This window comes from Capra hircus, chromosome 17 (assembly GCF_001704415.2).
Source record: "Capra hircus breed San Clemente chromosome 17, ASM170441v1, whole genome shotgun sequence".
Lineage (NCBI taxonomy): Eukaryota > Metazoa > Chordata > Mammalia > Artiodactyla > Bovidae > Capra > Capra hircus.
The window spans coordinates 35,702,954-35,720,079 of record NC_030824.1 but is presented as its reverse complement, the minus strand read 5'-3'; the positions used below and the strand labels follow the sequence as shown (position 1 = coordinate 35,720,079).

Sequence of the window (17,126 nt, the reverse complement as noted above, 5' to 3'; positions counted from 1 at the left end):
GTTCATTAGAAGGAAGTACTTAAATTTTTATAACTGTATAATATATAGCACAGCTGTTTAAGAAGATAAAGTAGATCTAAATGTTCTGAAGTGGAGAGGTATTCAAAGTTTTTAAAAAGGCAGAAATATATATATATATATATATATATATATATATACACACACACACACACACACAAACAGGAAAAATCCTAAACGATATTCAATTGTTAAAGCTTCTTCTCTAAGTGGATAGGGTTATATTTAATACTTCAATTTTATTTTCTATTTGGCATATTCATGTATCATATGAGTTTTCTATAAGCATACATTTAGTGGAAAAATACTTCTTAAGGAATCATTATTATATTATTATTTATGTTACCTTAAACTGCAAGTTCAAAGAATAGAGCAGAATTTTAGGCTTCTCTCCATCCGCTGTTCCGTCATGTTCATTCCAAAGAGGAATAGGCTGCTCCCCGCCTAAAAGAGGTTAACGAATTAAATAATTGAAGTTCTGAGGCAATTTCTTCAAAAGGAATAGAGTAATTATGTTATGTGTTTAAACACACACACACATTCTCTTTTTACTGATCATTAACTGAATCTTTAACAGGGAACTCTAGCCATGGCACATTTCACTGAGGCAGATGGCAGATATAAAATCGGGATAGTACTACATATATAGAAAATTAAGAACTTTTTATATGGCCTAAATTAAAACATTATACATATAATTATATCAAACATGATTATACATCTCAGAAAATATATTTGAAGGAAAAATTACAATGAAAAAATCTCTTCAATCAAAAAATATCTTGGTTATTTATTTCTACATGTTCTATAAACAAAGAATGAAAGAAAAACTGAATGTGGAGAAATGAAAAATAAGATAACAGATTTTAATAACAAAGAGTGTGATAAAGAAGTTTGGCCTATACATTTAAGAAGAAATTGGGGTAGAGGACCTTGGGGATAAAGTTCCTATTAATAAACCATTTATTACTCAGGCTATGTGGTATTCAGGAAATAATGTTCTAACATTTTGAAATCCAATCTCTGCTTCCACTTCTCTTTGTCTTATTTTAAAAGCTTTTCTGCATGTTTATCTTTCAAATATTCTATCTCAAAATGATTCCTCTTTTTCTATGTGTATTGAATTTAGCATCATCCAAGGGAGCAAATGTAAGTGAGATGGGAAGTTTCTTCCCAGTAGGTAATAAATTAATGTAATTCAACACATCAATAGGCTAAAGGATAAAAAAGTCACATCATCATATTAAGAGACGCAGAAAAAGCATTTGACAAAATTAAAAACCTACTGATAATAAAGAATTTCAATAAACTAAAAACAGAGTAGAACTTCCTCAATTTGATAGAGAATATCTAAAAAAAAATCTTCAGCTAAAACCATGTTAATTGGTGAAAAGCTTTCAGTTTTCCCACTATGATAATGTACAAAGCAAGCATAGCCCCTCATACCAATCCTTTTCAACATCATACAAGAAGTCCTAGCTAATGCAATATGACAAGAAAAGGAAATAAAAGATATACAAATTGGGAAGGAAGAAATAAACTGTCTTTGTTCACAAATGACTTGATCATCTATGTAGAAGTTCCTGGAACCAATAAGTGATTACAGCAAGGTTATAGGATACAAAGTTTAATAATATACAAACATCAATCACTTTCCTATCAGCAGCAATAAACAGTGGAATGTGAAATTTAAAACCCAATACCATTTACATTTCCACAAAAATTAAAATGCTTAGGTATTTATATAAATTAACAACACATGTACAAGATCTACATGAGAAAAACTACAAAACTCTGATAAAAGATAGACATCAGTTGTTCTTAACTTGATCTCTAAATTTATTGCATGCAATCCAAATCCAAATCCTACCAACTTATTTTGTGGATATCAACAAACTCATTCTAAGGTGTATCTGAAGAGATAAAATACCCAGAATAGCCAATAAAATATTGAAATAGAAGGACAAACCAGAAAGCTGAATATCTTTTACAGTTTCAAAAAATTTTAAAAGACAAGCTCTGCCTCTTACAAAATGTATTACACAATTCTTTTAGTTTATAGAAATATCAGAGACACTATTAGTTACATTAACTCTACAGTTTTTTACCTTGTTATGAATTATACATATACCTCATCTAATTGTAAAACTGGTAACCTTATTTCATATATATATAAATATATTACTAATACATTACAAATACATTACACACATAGGGCTGTACATAATAAAAGATAGATCTCCTCTCTTTACCAGGTCAATGCTTACCTACAGCCTTCTGAAACCCAGGCAGTCTATGCACAATTAAGACTGTAAGAACTGATTCTTCAAAAAAGAATTTTCCTAACAAACTTGATGATGGTTGTGAACATGAGTATTCCTATGCAACAGAAAATATCCTAAAGCTAAATGTAACATAATGGGAAAGCATGAGGAAACAGTTTTAAAAATAAATAAGGAAAATAATCGTGAGGATTATGGGAGAGTAGGGAAGCAATACAGACATTAGAATACTAAGAAATTGGGCTACAAGGATTCAAAACATTCCCTCTCAATAATCTGTTACATTCTCTGGTTTTGAGAAAGATAAAGGAACATCTGTGTTCCATGAGGCCCTGGAGCAGCTGGATGATAGGTGACTTATGTTTCAGCTATTTTCCCAGGATTCATCCTGTCTCTGCAGTGAGGAAGGAAAGGTTCAGGGAGATCTAGCCACTAAATGATGTTGGCATCATTTTCTGAGCTCTTTATTTTTCACAGTGATTGGCAAGTCTTCATGGGTAGAACATTAATTTCCAGTTTTCTTTTCCATTTCATTATTCATAGACCTACTTTTCTTATAACTCCTAGTGATGTAATTCAAAGGTTAAGAAAAGCCTTTCTCTTTCATCAAAACCACTTTAAGTATGGCTTACAGTACCATACTAATACCAGGAACTCTACACTTGTACTGTAAGAGATACAAGATTAGTTACTGGAAGGGTTTGTTTTTTTAATTATACATATTTAGCAATAGCAGTCTTGAAAAAGTCTTAATTTGTATAGACAATGTTCTAATGTGACTTTAACCAGGTAAATGGGCCACATCAAAACTTCTGTATACCTCCAAGAAGAGACACCTTCAGTGGCAGAAAGGGCTTCTGCTATATATTCATCCCTTCCTTAATGGTTTGTATTCAACCATTTTCAGAAAAATTCCAAGATTCCCAATTGATTTAATTGTTCTACTTCACTTGTAAGTTTCTATACCTCTGTTAGGCCTCATCAGTGTGACCATCAAATAGCTTCCTAACCTCAGATACAACCAGAACTAACCCAGGAGAACCAGGAAAATCTCTTGCACACACAGCTGCTATATATAATTCGATTTCCTAATCCATGTTCTATCCTCCTTCAAAGCCTTATCAAATACTGGTCCATAAGCTCTGCCTGAATCTTGTCTTTCTCCTTTCTTGCCAAATGAGACTTCACTTGTGAGGATTTGAATTTGACTTCCTCTGTGTGAAGCCTTTTCTGATTCCTTAAAGTTTTTCCTTTAACATAGACACAGCACTCTTTTCTTGTCATTCAGAGAACTCAACACAATTATAATTGAATAGATACTTAATAAATTTGTAAAATGAATTAATTTATTCATCAACAATGGAGGAATCACCTCCAGATGGCATTTTATTGGTAAAGCTTAATTATTATTTTAACATGATTATTTATATTCACTTTGGAAATATTCAGCCTTAAGAACTGTTATACAGTTAACTTGTTTTCCACCCTAATTCCTCTTAATACTCTATCTTGTGAATTGAAAATCAAATAAACATTTTTAAATGAGACATATATTTCCTGTTAAAATGTAAAATAGGGATTAAGAAGGTTACTTGTAATCTACTCTTGAGAAACAGCAAAAATATAATAAGGGTTGCTAGAGACAATTTACCATGTAGCCAGCATATAGTCACCATCTGATGTAGATTAACATCAAAGTCTTAACACTGATCTAAATTCTGTCCACAATGATTAAGACTAGTTAATTAATAAATACACACTAAGCTGTTTTTTTTTTTTTTGGAAGGGAAGCAAAGGGAGCTTTGTGTAGTTAAATAAATTGTAAATGTATATATTACACATAAAAAAAGTAATAAATAAGCAGGAGCATCTGTAGGTGAGAAAGCCATAAAAGGAATAGAGTTTTTAGGAAGTTAACAATTTTATCTACATGACAGAATCAATATTTGTATCACTGGTACGTGGACCATCCTATAGCCAGTGAGAATGTACTATATTGTAAGGTAGCAGATGATCTTACCAGAAACTTTTTGTATTACTTCATTAACTTCTTTCATGAATACTTTCTGTACAAATACCAGGTGATTTAGAAGATCAGTTGTAAGATTATGTTCAAAGGAACCAACCTACCAAACAAAATCAGAATATTAGATTAACATATTGACTATACTAATCTTAAATACATCTCACATAAGTCATCCCAAACTCTGAGGAAGAACAATTACTTACATGATACTTGAAATTAATAAACTGAAGAAAGGTCAAAATACTCAGATCCCTTAATACTCTACTGGCCTGACATTGTTAGGCACCATTTCCCTTTATTTTTAAAAAATAACAGTAGCCAATAAGGTAAGAGAAATCTTTTGAAAATGTAACCTGCTGATTTCAATATCGATTATGTGAAGTAATATTTATTTTTAATGACCACTGTTTAAGTGGTAGAACAATGGACCAATATAAGTGAAAGAAAATGTTTTTACTCATTCAAATATTTATTGACCATCTACTCTGTGTATTGCATTAGATGCTAAGGATAAAACTGTGAATAAAAACAAAATTATGGTTCTCATGAAACTTATATTAGCTTACATGAAGCTGAATTAGCAAATCAGTTATACTAAACTCAGCTTTACTATAATGCATGTCCCATGATTAGTATAAAGAATTTCTGACAACAATTAACTAATAGATTAAATAGAAAGCAGGCCTTAATTGGATTCAAGTTTATTTACAATGAATCGAAGCATCTTTATGAGTAAGTCAAATTCTTCAACATCTGTCACTTTGATAGTGTTCATATGTTGATCAAAAGTTAAGTGCAAAATACATGTAAGCAGTCTTTTCTTAAATGAGAACTCACATAAAGTCTAAGTTGCACTGGGTACATTCATTGTGGATAGAGTAGTATCAAGTGGGTAAAGATGATTTTCACATGTGTCTATTTCAGGCCATAGTAAAATGGGCAACTCTCAGAGAGATGCAACTTTAGACTCTTTCAAATGTTTATAATTAACTGCATTCTCAGTAAATTTAGGATGGTGTTCTGCCCCAATTATAAACTTTATATCTTTATAATAGCTAATATTAGTAAGGAATTACGCAATATACTGGATTGGATTTGCTTTATTTTCTGTCAAATGAAATATTAATAATAGTATTGCTAAACTAGAGTTTGGGACACTTATTTTTCAGAAGTAGAAAGCAAAAATGAAATAGGCTTTATAATCTACTTTTTAGTAAGTAAATATTAGACTTCTAGCATGTTGTACATGAGAGGTTCTAGGACAAGCAGAGTCTAAAGAAGGCAAACCAGACTTAACTATATGCTACAGCTGTAATATTTCTAGAAAGAAGCTAAAGAGCATTCTTATAAATGCTTCAGATTATAGAGAATAAAATTTATAAAACAAATAGTTGTCAAATTGATTTCTGAAAAGGTTGCAGTTTTTTTTGACAAAGTAAGCTGAGGGATAAGCATGCCTTTGATTCAAGCATCTGTCAATTGATAGCTGGGGGACTTAGGGAAAGTCATTTAATCTCTTTAAATTCAGTTTTCTACTGTAACAAATTAGGACAGTAACAAATGACCTGCTTACCATGAATCATATGAAAAACATACCTAAATGCTTTTTAAACTTGTGATAACTATACAGATAGAAAGGGAAAAAATAACAATGGACTCAGGTATGCTTGTTTTCAACTTGCCCTAGTACAGAAATTAGTCTGTGAATGTGCTTATAATTATTTTCTCTCTCTCTGTGACCTTTATATTGTTAATAAGTATATATACCTAGATGAATCATGTTACCACCCTAAAGGTTCAGTTTTTCTACTTATAAATGAGAATAAAATATCTATCTCAAAGGGCTGATTTAAGAACTGTTCAAGTCAGTGCACATGCAGCACCTGACAAATGTTAAATACTATTAGCTTTTTTATAATCAAAGGAATAATTAAAATATTGCAGAGATACATGTGAAAACTATTATAATAAATATGAATCCAAAGATGACTAAAACAAGAAAAATATGTTTAAATAAAACTATAAGGAGAGAGATACCTGTACACACACACACACACACTCCCATCAGACACAGTAAAAAATTCTGTAGGAATAAATGATTTGATGATTTCTCTCAAAAATTTGCATCACTACATATTTTGGTACACCTAAAGCCCAAAGACTCCTAAATTACAAAGAATAAGAAAATTTAAAAGTGAACCTACTTCTGCCACACAACGTAGATAATTTCCCTGTAAATAATACCCTTGTTTAGAAGGCAGCTCATCTATACTCCACACTTGATCTGAGTAACTATCATGCTCTTCCATTATATATTTCCCTGACATAGTAACTGGAGGAAGGTTAAGACTGGCAGAAGGAGGAATGGTTGACATATCTGTGGCAGAAACTTTTGAAGTAAAACGCAGTCTGTGATTTGGCAGCTCAAATGTAAACCTGGTCTGTGCACCTGTAAGAAAAAAAGAGAAATTATTTTTGTTGTTCAGGTGCTCATTCACTCATTTCATTACTTACTATGTCCAAAAATGGTGAGTATGAAAAAAAAGTATGCATTTCCCAAAACCTATTTTTAAAGATATGAGAAGGTTACTTTAAATTTGCTTAGAAAATTTTCCTGTCTTTAAATATATGTAGCCCCAAAACTTTGGCCACCTGAAAAAAGCTGACTCATTGGAAAAGACCCTAATGCTGGGAAAGATTGAAGACAAAACGAGAACGGGGCAGCAGAGGATGAAATGGTTAGATAACATCACCAACTCCAATGGACATGAATCTGAGCAAACCCCGGGAAACAGTGAAGAACAGGGGAGCCTGGAGTGCTGCAGACTATGGGGTAACAAAGAGTCAGACATGACTTAGTAACTGAATAACAACAAATGGTTACTATAAACAGTCAGCTAGTATTATTAAGCCAGCAAATATCACTTATTAAGCCTAACAGGTGTGCAGCATTGGTGCTAGTTCAGTTCAGTCGCTCAGCCGTGTCCAACTCTTTGCGACCCCATGAATCACAGCACGCCAGGCCTCCCTGTCCATCACCAACTCCCGGAGTTCATTCAGACTCACGTCCATCGAGTCAGTGATGCCATCCAGCCATCTCATCCTCTGTCGTCCCCTTCTCCTCCTGCCCCCAATCCCTCCCAGCATCAGAGTCTTTTCCAATGAGTCAACTCTTCACATGAGGTGGCCAAAGTACTGGAGTTTCAGCTTTAGCATCATTCCTTCCAAGGAAATCCCAGGGCTTATCTCCTTCAGAATGGACTGGTTGGAGAAACACTTTAAAATGTTTTTTACTTCACAGAAAGTAGAAAAGAAACTGCCCTTATTACAAGAGTTAAAACAAGAGAAATTCACTAAGTGCAAAAACAAAACAAATAAACAGGGAACACTAATCCACACAAGGTTTTCATTGTGTGAGAACAGTTAGCAGTTGATAACTTGCCTCCTGATCCCCACTTGGTATGGAAGTAAACAGTAAAACTGTCAAATCAATTAAATTATACTCAATGAAAACATTCATTAAGTATAAAATTATATAATCGCATGTATCTTTGACTTTAACAATAGTTAATAATGGGACCGTATTCCAAATAAGGATATGGCATGAGTTGCAGTATACTGCTGGTTCTGAACACTTAAATCAACAATTTGGCGTGTAGTTGTTCAATTATAAATATACAACCTAAACCATTATTCAGGCCAAATTTCCGCATTTCCTTATGAGGGAATTAAGGAGGAGCAGAAACTTTATTAAAATCAAGATCTGTGGCCAGGAATAAATACATACCCATACACACACACACTATATAAATACATACACACATTTATTCACAAATCCTTATTGCCAAATTCAGACTTAAAGTGAAGAAAGTAGGGGAAAACCAGTAGACCATTCAGGTATGACCTAAATCAAATCCCTTACATACAGTTGAAGTGACAAATGGATTCAAGGGATCAGATCTGATAAACAGAGTGCCTGAAGAACTATGGACCAAGGTTTGTGACACTGTACAGGAGGCAGTGATCAAGACCATCCCCAAGAAAAAGAAATGAAAAAGGCAAAATAATTGTCTAAGGAGGTCTTACAAATAACTGAAAAAAGAAAAGACACAAAAGGCAAAAGAGAAAAGGAAAGATAAACCCATTTGAATGTAGGGTTCCAAAGAATAGCAAGGAGAGATAAGAAAGCCTTCCTCAGTGATCAATGCAAAGAAATAGAGGAAAACAACAGAATGCGAAAGACTAGAAATCTCTTTAAGAAAATTAGAGATACCAAGGGAACATTTCATGCAAAGATGTACACAATAAAGGACAGAAATGGTATGGACCTAACAGAAGCAGAAGATATTAAGAAGAGGTGGCAAGAATACCCAACAGAACTATACAAAAAAGATCTTCATGACCCAGACAACCACAATGGTATGATCACTCACCTAGAGCCAGACATCCTGGAATGAAAAGTAAAGTCGGCCTTATGAAGCATTGCTATAAGAACAAAACTAGTGGAGGTGATGGAATTCCAGTTGAACAATTTCAATTCCTAAAAGATGATGCTGTGAAAGTGCTGCATTTAATATGCCAACAAATTTAGAAAACTCAGCAGTGGCCACAGGACTGGAAAAGGTCAGTTTTCATTCCAATCCCAAAGAAAGGCAATGCCAAAGAATGCTCAAACTACCGCACACCTGCACTCATCTCACATGCTACTAAAGTATTGCTCAAAATTCTCCAAGCCAGGCTTCAGCAATACGTGAACTGTGAACTTCCAGATGTTCAAGGTGGTTTTAGAAAAGGCAGAGGAACCAGAGATCAAATTGCCAACATATGTTGGATCATCAAAAAAGGAAGAGTTCCAGAAAAACATCTTATTTCTGCTTTATTGACTATGCCAAAGCCTTTGACTGTATGGATCACAACAAACTGGAAAATTCTTCAAGAGATGGGACTACCAGACCACCTGACCTACCTCCTGAGAAATCTGTAGGCAGGTAAAGAAGCAACAGTTAGAACCAGACATGGAACAACGGACTGGCTCCAAATAGGAAAAGGAGTACATCAAGGCTGTATACTGTCACCCTGGTTATTTACCTTATATGCATAGTACATCATGAGAAATGCTGGGCTGGATGAAGCACAAGCTGGAATCAAGACTGCCAGGAAAAGTATCAATAACCTCAGATATACAGAAGACACCATCCTTATGGCAGAAAGTGAAGAAGAACTAAAAAGCCTCTTGATGAAAGTGAAACAGGAGAGTGAAAAAGTTGGCTTAAAACTCAACATTCAGAAAACTAAGTCATGGCATCCGGTCCCATCACTTCATGGCAAAAAGATAGGGCAACAATGGAAAAAGTGACAGACTTTATTTTCTTGGGCTCCAAAATCACTGCAGATGGTGATTGCAGCCATAAAACTAAAAAGACGCTTGTTCCTTGGAAGAAAAGCTAAGACCAACCTAGACAGCATATTAAAAAGCAGAGACATTACTTTGCCAACATAAGTCTGGCTAGTCAAAGCTATGGTTTTCCCAGTAGTCATGTACGGATGTGAGAGCTGGACTACAAAGAAAGCTGAGTGCCAAAGAATTGATGCTTTTAAACTATGGTGTCAGAGAAGGCTCTCGAGAGTCCTTGGACTGCAGGGAGATCCAAGCAGTTCATCCTAAAGGAAATCAGTCCTGATTATTCATTGGAAGGACTAATGCTGAAGCTGAAACTCCAATACTTTGGCCACCTGATGTGAAGAACTGACTCATAGGAAAAGACCCTGATGATGAGAAAGATTGAAGGCAGGAGGAGAAGGCATAGACAAAGGAAGAGATGGTTGGATGGCATCATCAGCTCTATGGACGTGAGTTTGAGTAAGCACTGTGAGTTGGTGACGGACATGGAGGCCTGGCGTGCTGCAGTCCATGGGGTCGCTAAGAGTCAGACATGACTAAGCAACTGAACTGAACTGATTCACATATGTGTATATATGTTGTAAAACTATTAATGTAATTTTGTTGATAGAATAAGATAAAAATATTTTAACAGATTGAAAAATAGGATACATTTCAGAAAAAAATACAAAAGCAAAGTGCTTTTGGAGAGGATACATAAGGATCACAAAACACAACCTCTGATAAAAGCTAAACGGACTCAATGTGAAAATAAACCAAGTTATTCAGGCTATAGGAACCTAACAGATGTAAAAATGTATTCAACTTAAGTTGGAAACGGTCTCTAAATAGTGGATAACTCTAAAGACTTCAAATGAAAACAGGGTCCATGATGGTCACTCAATGAAGTGTGTTGCTATTTTCACTTGACTGATGGGGCTGGTGCATGGGGATGACCCAGAGAGATGTTATGGGGAGGGAGGTGGGAGGGGGGTTCATGTTTGGGAACGCATGTAAGAATTAAAGATTTTAAAATTTTAAAAATAAAAAACTAAAATAAATAAATAAATAAATAAAATAAAATAAATAAAAATAATAAAAAAAAGAAAAACAGTTAATGAAATTTAAGTGTTTTAATTAAAATTATTTAAATTTTCATATAAATCTATAAAACCAAATTTGCCTTTCACCAAAATATTACTAATACTCAAATCCACTAATAAATTTTAAGAATGAATTCAGACTTCAGTGTTACCTGTCATTCCGTGGCTTCTCATTCGTCCCATCTTGTATTCTGCTTTCAGAGATGGTAAAAGTGCTGCGCCAATGGCTATACCATCTAACATGGCACTGAACTTAAGGACGATAGGCTTCTTCTCTAAACCTTCTGGTAGTTGAGGAAATTCATTTGTTTCAACAGGAGTTTGATTAACACTTGTTGGTGTTTTTTCAGAAGGTAGGGGGGTTGCAATATCTTCTTTTACAGGCTGTGGGCTATAAAGCAAAAATAAAGTTTAAATGGTGGAAAAGGGACACAAACAGAACAGCTACTAAGATTTATATTGTATAAAAAATAAAAATTGTATACAATTGGAATTCTTAATGAAAAATAGCAAAAAATGAACTGTGAACATGTTTTCTTTTCAATAGCAGATCATATTAAGTCTTCCTCAAACAGCCACTGAAAAATGATGATCTGGAAAAGTAAACAAGAAGTAATAACAGTATAACTGGATGTTAAGGCTGTCCCAAGATCATTCATATCATTAATGTGAAACCAGAAGTTTGTCTGATTCCAGATCCTATGACTTAACCATCATGCAATTCTGTTGATTATTTGCCACTATTATTACTACCACTATGAATAATAATAACTAACATCAACAAAAACAATTAATAGTTATTTGAGTGCTTCCTATGTGCCAGGTACTATTCTTAGTGCCTTGTGCATTTTATATCATTTATTCATCAAACAAAATCCTGTGAGTAGGTACCAGTATCTTCATTTTACCAATGAGGAAGCATAACTATGAAGTTGTAAAATCAGTTTTGAACTCAGTCAGTCTGACTCTGGGCTTCCCTGGTGGCTCAGTGGTAAAGAACTCGCCTGCCAGTGCAGGAGATGTGAGTTCAATCCCTGGGTTGGGAAGATCCCCTGGAGAAGGAAATGGCAATCCACTCCAGTATTCTTGCCTGGAAAATGCCATGGATAGAAGGACCCTGGCAGGCTATAGTTGTGTCTGCAAAACTGGACATGACTTAGAGACTGAGCACACACGCAGGTTGACTCTAGAGTCTTTATTTTTTTTCTAACTACTCCACTCTGTTTGCCAATACATTCTAATAAGAAGAAATTCCTTAGAGAATTTTATAACTAAGGCTCATATATACATTCTGGATTTCATATTCCAGTGACAGGAAAAACGTGAGTCATTACTACTTAATCAACTAGACATGAATTAATACTACATCAGAATTTAAAGATCTAGAAAGAACAAACTGGAAAAAAAAAAATCACTGCTTTAAGCCACCATCCAAAAACACACTATGTCTTTCTGCCTTACAGACTAGGAAAAAAGGAAATGTAACAAGGTAAACTTTTACCTTTTACTTAAATTTTTATTAGTTATTCATTAGTAACAGCTTTGGAGACCAGGAAAAGAGCTCAGCAGTACAAACCCTGGGTAAAGGTTACTCTGCAAAAGTCCCATTCATTGCCTTTTAAAATACGCAAATGGCACTATCAAATCCTTCCTTGAACCACGTACAAGAATTACATATGAAGGACAGCCCAAAACCATGCACGAGACATAAATGGCCCTGCAACTTTATAAATATATGTAGTCACAAATTTCAATGAAATTAAAGGAAATAAAGATTGTTACAGTCGTAGAATTTTTCAGTTTGCCTTTTAGTAGTACCCCTTTATAATGTCCACTAATCCTTAGGCTCTCCTAAGCTTTACTGATGCAATATGAAAGACTGACAATTGCATCTGTAACACACTACTTCAATAATACACACTACATCAATATGATTCTTCCACAATCATGTTTAGCTACTTTTCACTCGCCCCACTATCCATAATAGTCACTACTCTAGATGTAACCTCTGTCTTCCTCCAAACTACTGTTAACACAGCAAAAAATGACATGAAATACTACACAGAATCACAAAACTTGAATAAATAACTTACGCTGTAGAAGGCTGTCTGATGAGATCTGAGATCTGCTTAGATAGTTGGTGAGAACTTCGAACCATCATGCTGTGCAAGGTGGCAGGGTGCTGGGGAATATTGATGCTGATAGCTCCTACTTTGAACACAGCGGCATTGTTAGTCTTCAATCCCCTCTGGGCACTGTAGAGGGCTTGAGACTTGGCAATACTACATTTCACTACAGTTCTATTAATAGAGAAGGAGGATCATTAAAATATGGTCAAATAAAGAGAAATTTTGAAAATATATTTTGAGAGCAAGACAAATGCTTTTAAATCATTTATTGAAGTAAGTAAGATTTTTCATGCATTTAAATCATACTGAAGAAATAATATCTTCTAAAAATACTGACACACATTTTATTTTGTTTATATGGAATATTATTCTATTTCTTTAATAAAGAGTTTACAGAAGAATATCTATGTGCTTATATGGAAGAGAATGAACACTGACACATAACACATATACAACACAAAATTCCACTTTTATTTTTCCCCATTCAGAACTCCATTTTTCTTCTACTTATTTCTGGCATCTCTACAACCACTAAGAAAATATAGACAGTGAACTTCAAAAGGAAGAAAAACACCATTATACCTCTTAAAATCTAATCAGTCAAAGAAATTAATCTTATAATCAGCTAACAAGTTAAAAGAAATTAATGAAAAAGATGAAATTCAACTTGCATTTTCCATTTTTTTTTTCAGTGAGTGGCAAAGAAATGACACAAGTCCAATTCATAAAGAGTAACTACTACTTAGTTAAAAATTGGTAAGTTTTACCGGTATAGATATAAAATAGAAATACTGTCTTTCTTGGTTTCTTGTTTTTTCCTTCTAATACCTAGAAAAATGCTTTGAACATGGCAAACACTCACTGAATTTTGTGAAATAAATGAGCAGAAAGAAGTACAGCAGAAGAATGACTCAACGCTACAACTGTGAGATTCCACAGATAGCATGTTGTGAAAACCACGTATGTAAAAGTTATGGTGAAGCAGTCCTGTCACAGACAACAGAAAGATTCATGTCAATGAAGTACACCACTAAAGGCCCTGTCATAAACTGAAAGCTTAGCATAAACACTATCTTTCAAATGGGCACAGGATACTTGACAACAGAGTAAGCAAAACACACAAAGTGCAAATTTCATATTAACTACAGATCAGTTCACACATATTTATCTCTACTTAGGCTACAAAGGATTCACTGACAATTTATTTATAGTCTCAAGGACCTAAGGAATCAATGCATTACATTTAACTTATATTAGAACAATCTTGAGAAGTGTTAAGAGTGGTTCTATCAGAAGTTTTGATTATTTACAGATAGTGAAATCCAGGTAATATGCTAACTTCAAAAATGATTACTACAGAACTATATCTGCCTTCTTCTTCAAAGGAAACTGCTTTCAAAGACTATCACTGATTAGAGGAAGGAAAAAAGTAATCTATGGAACTGTTCTAACCAGAATGATGGCAGATTTTAGAATGCTGACTAGTTACTGAATTTTGAATCTTAACTATTCTAATAATTAAATGATTCCATTTTAAAATCAATTTCAATATAAGCCAAAACACTCAGATGATGCTAAAATGCAAAGGACTTTATACTTGTGAATAGCATTCACTTACTGAATAAAACTAAGCATAAATTTACAAAGAAATCTTGTCATCATGACAGTGAAGAAATTCTACACCTATCTTACTGTTTTACTTTTATAATCTATAGAAGTCTCCTTAAATGTTACTTTTGATTATAGTAGCCTATACACAACCCTTGATTTTCAATTATACACCAAATGTCAGAATGGAAAGCGCTGACTACTCTGCTACTGCAGATCTGTGGTATTACCAGTGGAAACTGTGATGTTAAGAATTTCAAGGACTCTGTGTTGCCCAACTCCAGAGGGCATCATTCACACTGGAGGCTACATAAATGATGCCCATGACTATAGCGTGAGTAATGTTTCTTGGAGCTAGACAACAGGATAGTTCTACACTGATCAAACTGAGCCAGACACTGCAGAGAATCTGATTAACTCTTGTCATACGGTACACGTTAAAGATGTAAGGAGACCCAGAATGTGCAATTAAACAATTTACAAGCTGCCAAATGAATTAACTATTCATAACTCTATTTTACGGAGAAGGCAATGGCACCCCTCTCCGGTACTCTTGCCTGGAAAATCCCATGGACAGAGGAGGCTGGAAGGCTGCAGTCCATGGGATCGCTGAGGGTTGGACACGACTGAATAACTTCACTTTCACTTTTCACTTTCATGCATTGGAGAAGGAAATGGCAACCCACTCCAGTGTTCTTGCCTGGAGAATCCCAGGGACAGGGGAGCCTAGTAGGCTGCCGTCTATGGGGTTGCACAGAGTCAGACATGACTGAAGTGACTTAGCAGCAGTAGCAGCAGCAGCAACTCTATTTTAAAACCAACTCTTAAAAGATCTGTGCCTCAATCTATCATAAAACATGTAGTAAACTTTTACACAGGAAAGAAGTGGTCAAAGTCTTTTTAAACAGATGACTATAAAAACCTATAGCATGCCAGGCATGCCTCATATATGCAAAAAGTTCACAGCAAGTGACCAAGAAGTTTGGTTTGAGAATTCATTGCCAGTGCTGGTCTATTTGACAAAGTTCTGCTAGATGCACTCTGAACCTAAGTTATAACAACCACAGTGTCTAATGAGGCAAGGAGTTTTCCTCATTTTCTTTTTCTTCCTGTGTCCAGACAATAGGGCCTTATAGGTAGACCAGCCATGCTTATCCATGCAGGTTAAGAATTTGAGGATTTAATTTAGGGCCTCATTATCTCTATCTCCAACCCCACCCTATTTCCTTGACCAATCAGGCCCAAACTTTAGGGGCAGGAAAAGGAAGGCACCTGACCCATGCTGCCTGCCTCAATTCAGTTTTGCCTGAAAATGTCTACAGTGGGGACACGGAGTGTTATGATCACATATTGTCTAGTTATCTATTAAAAATCACTGGAACTGTCTTTCCTACTTGGCAATTGTACTTTGTATGTTAACTCTCCTAGCAGGAAGGCCTGAAAAAGGAGGGAGTAGGCCTATAAAGTGATATTATGACAGAACTACCTCTCATTTGCTTACCGTTCCATCTCTGAAACCTAACAGAGTGTGCAGACAATAATTTGTAACCTAGAATCCTAATTAGTTGAGTGGATGAAGATGTGATCTTCAGTCATTAAAAAGCATCCTTTCTAAAGCCATGTGTATTTTTTTTTATACATCCAGAGAACTCAGTGATAAAAAAAGAAACAATCAATCTTCCCTAGCTATTACAAATACTAAAGTGGAAATCGCTATTTTTTTTCTATACCTTTTAACATGATATTAATATGGAAGAGTGGTTTCCAAAAAATAATCGATTTTCTAATTTAGTATTAATGCATTTATTCTTTATTAGTACTTTAGTTGGCTGATGAAGTAATATAGATCACAGATAATCCCCAAAAAGGGTTGTTGATTGATGATATTTTGTCTATGGCCTATTATCAATACACACTGAAATAAATCTCACTAGTTATTGATAATTTTACTAGCCTAGAACAAAATATGCAGATTTAACTAAATTTATTCAGCATACTTGAATTTTATAGAAAATGTTCAAATAAATAATCAGTGCTAAGTAACATACTAAATTGTCATGGTGGTAAGATTCACATGACAAATATTTATACGTAATGCTTGGTATAGCTCACTACCACAAAATATCAGATATACATAGGTAAAATCAAGCCAATCAAAAATATTAAAGTAAATACAGTACAAAAGCCACATATAAAATTTGACAATAGAGCAGCAAACTCTCTACATCTTAAAGACAGAATTAGAAGGATGAGCAATGTAGATATTTTCATAATTAGTGTTTTAATAATTAGTTTTGCAAACCTGTCAAAACTCTCTTGCAAAGTTAAAAATTTCAGCTTCGATTATCACATCCAATATTAATGAGGATTTGTGATAATATAAATTTTAATATTAACAGGTCTTAAAGAGCACAAAGCAACATAAAACTACAATTTCGAATATTTCAACAATAAAGCAAGATATGAATTACCAAAAAGGTAGTTCTTACCTGTGTGTTTTCCATGAATATTAGCAAACTATATAATCTATGAAAGGATCTATATTAAAGCTACAAAATAATAACTAACTACATACATTCA

General features: G+C 34.3%; 1 protein-coding gene across 3 annotated transcripts in view; it reads right to left on the bottom strand.

Annotated features, from left to right (window-relative positions):
- Positions 1-17,126, bottom strand: part of KIAA1109 (KIAA1109 ortholog) — a 202,471-nt gene that overhangs the window by 55,494 nt on the left and 129,851 nt on the right. For all 3 annotated transcript variants that reach the window (XM_018061504.1, XM_018061506.1, XM_018061505.1), the window contains 5 exons: positions 12,903-13,109; positions 10,962-11,200; positions 6,531-6,775; positions 4,321-4,426; positions 365-462 (listed from right to left, as the gene is read on the bottom strand). In XM_018061504.1, the coding sequence (XP_017916993.1) occupies positions 365-462; positions 4,321-4,426; positions 6,531-6,775; positions 10,962-11,200; positions 12,903-13,109 (895 nt within the window). The remainder of the gene's footprint in view (positions 1-364; positions 463-4,320; positions 4,427-6,530; positions 6,776-10,961; positions 11,201-12,902; positions 13,110-17,126) is intronic.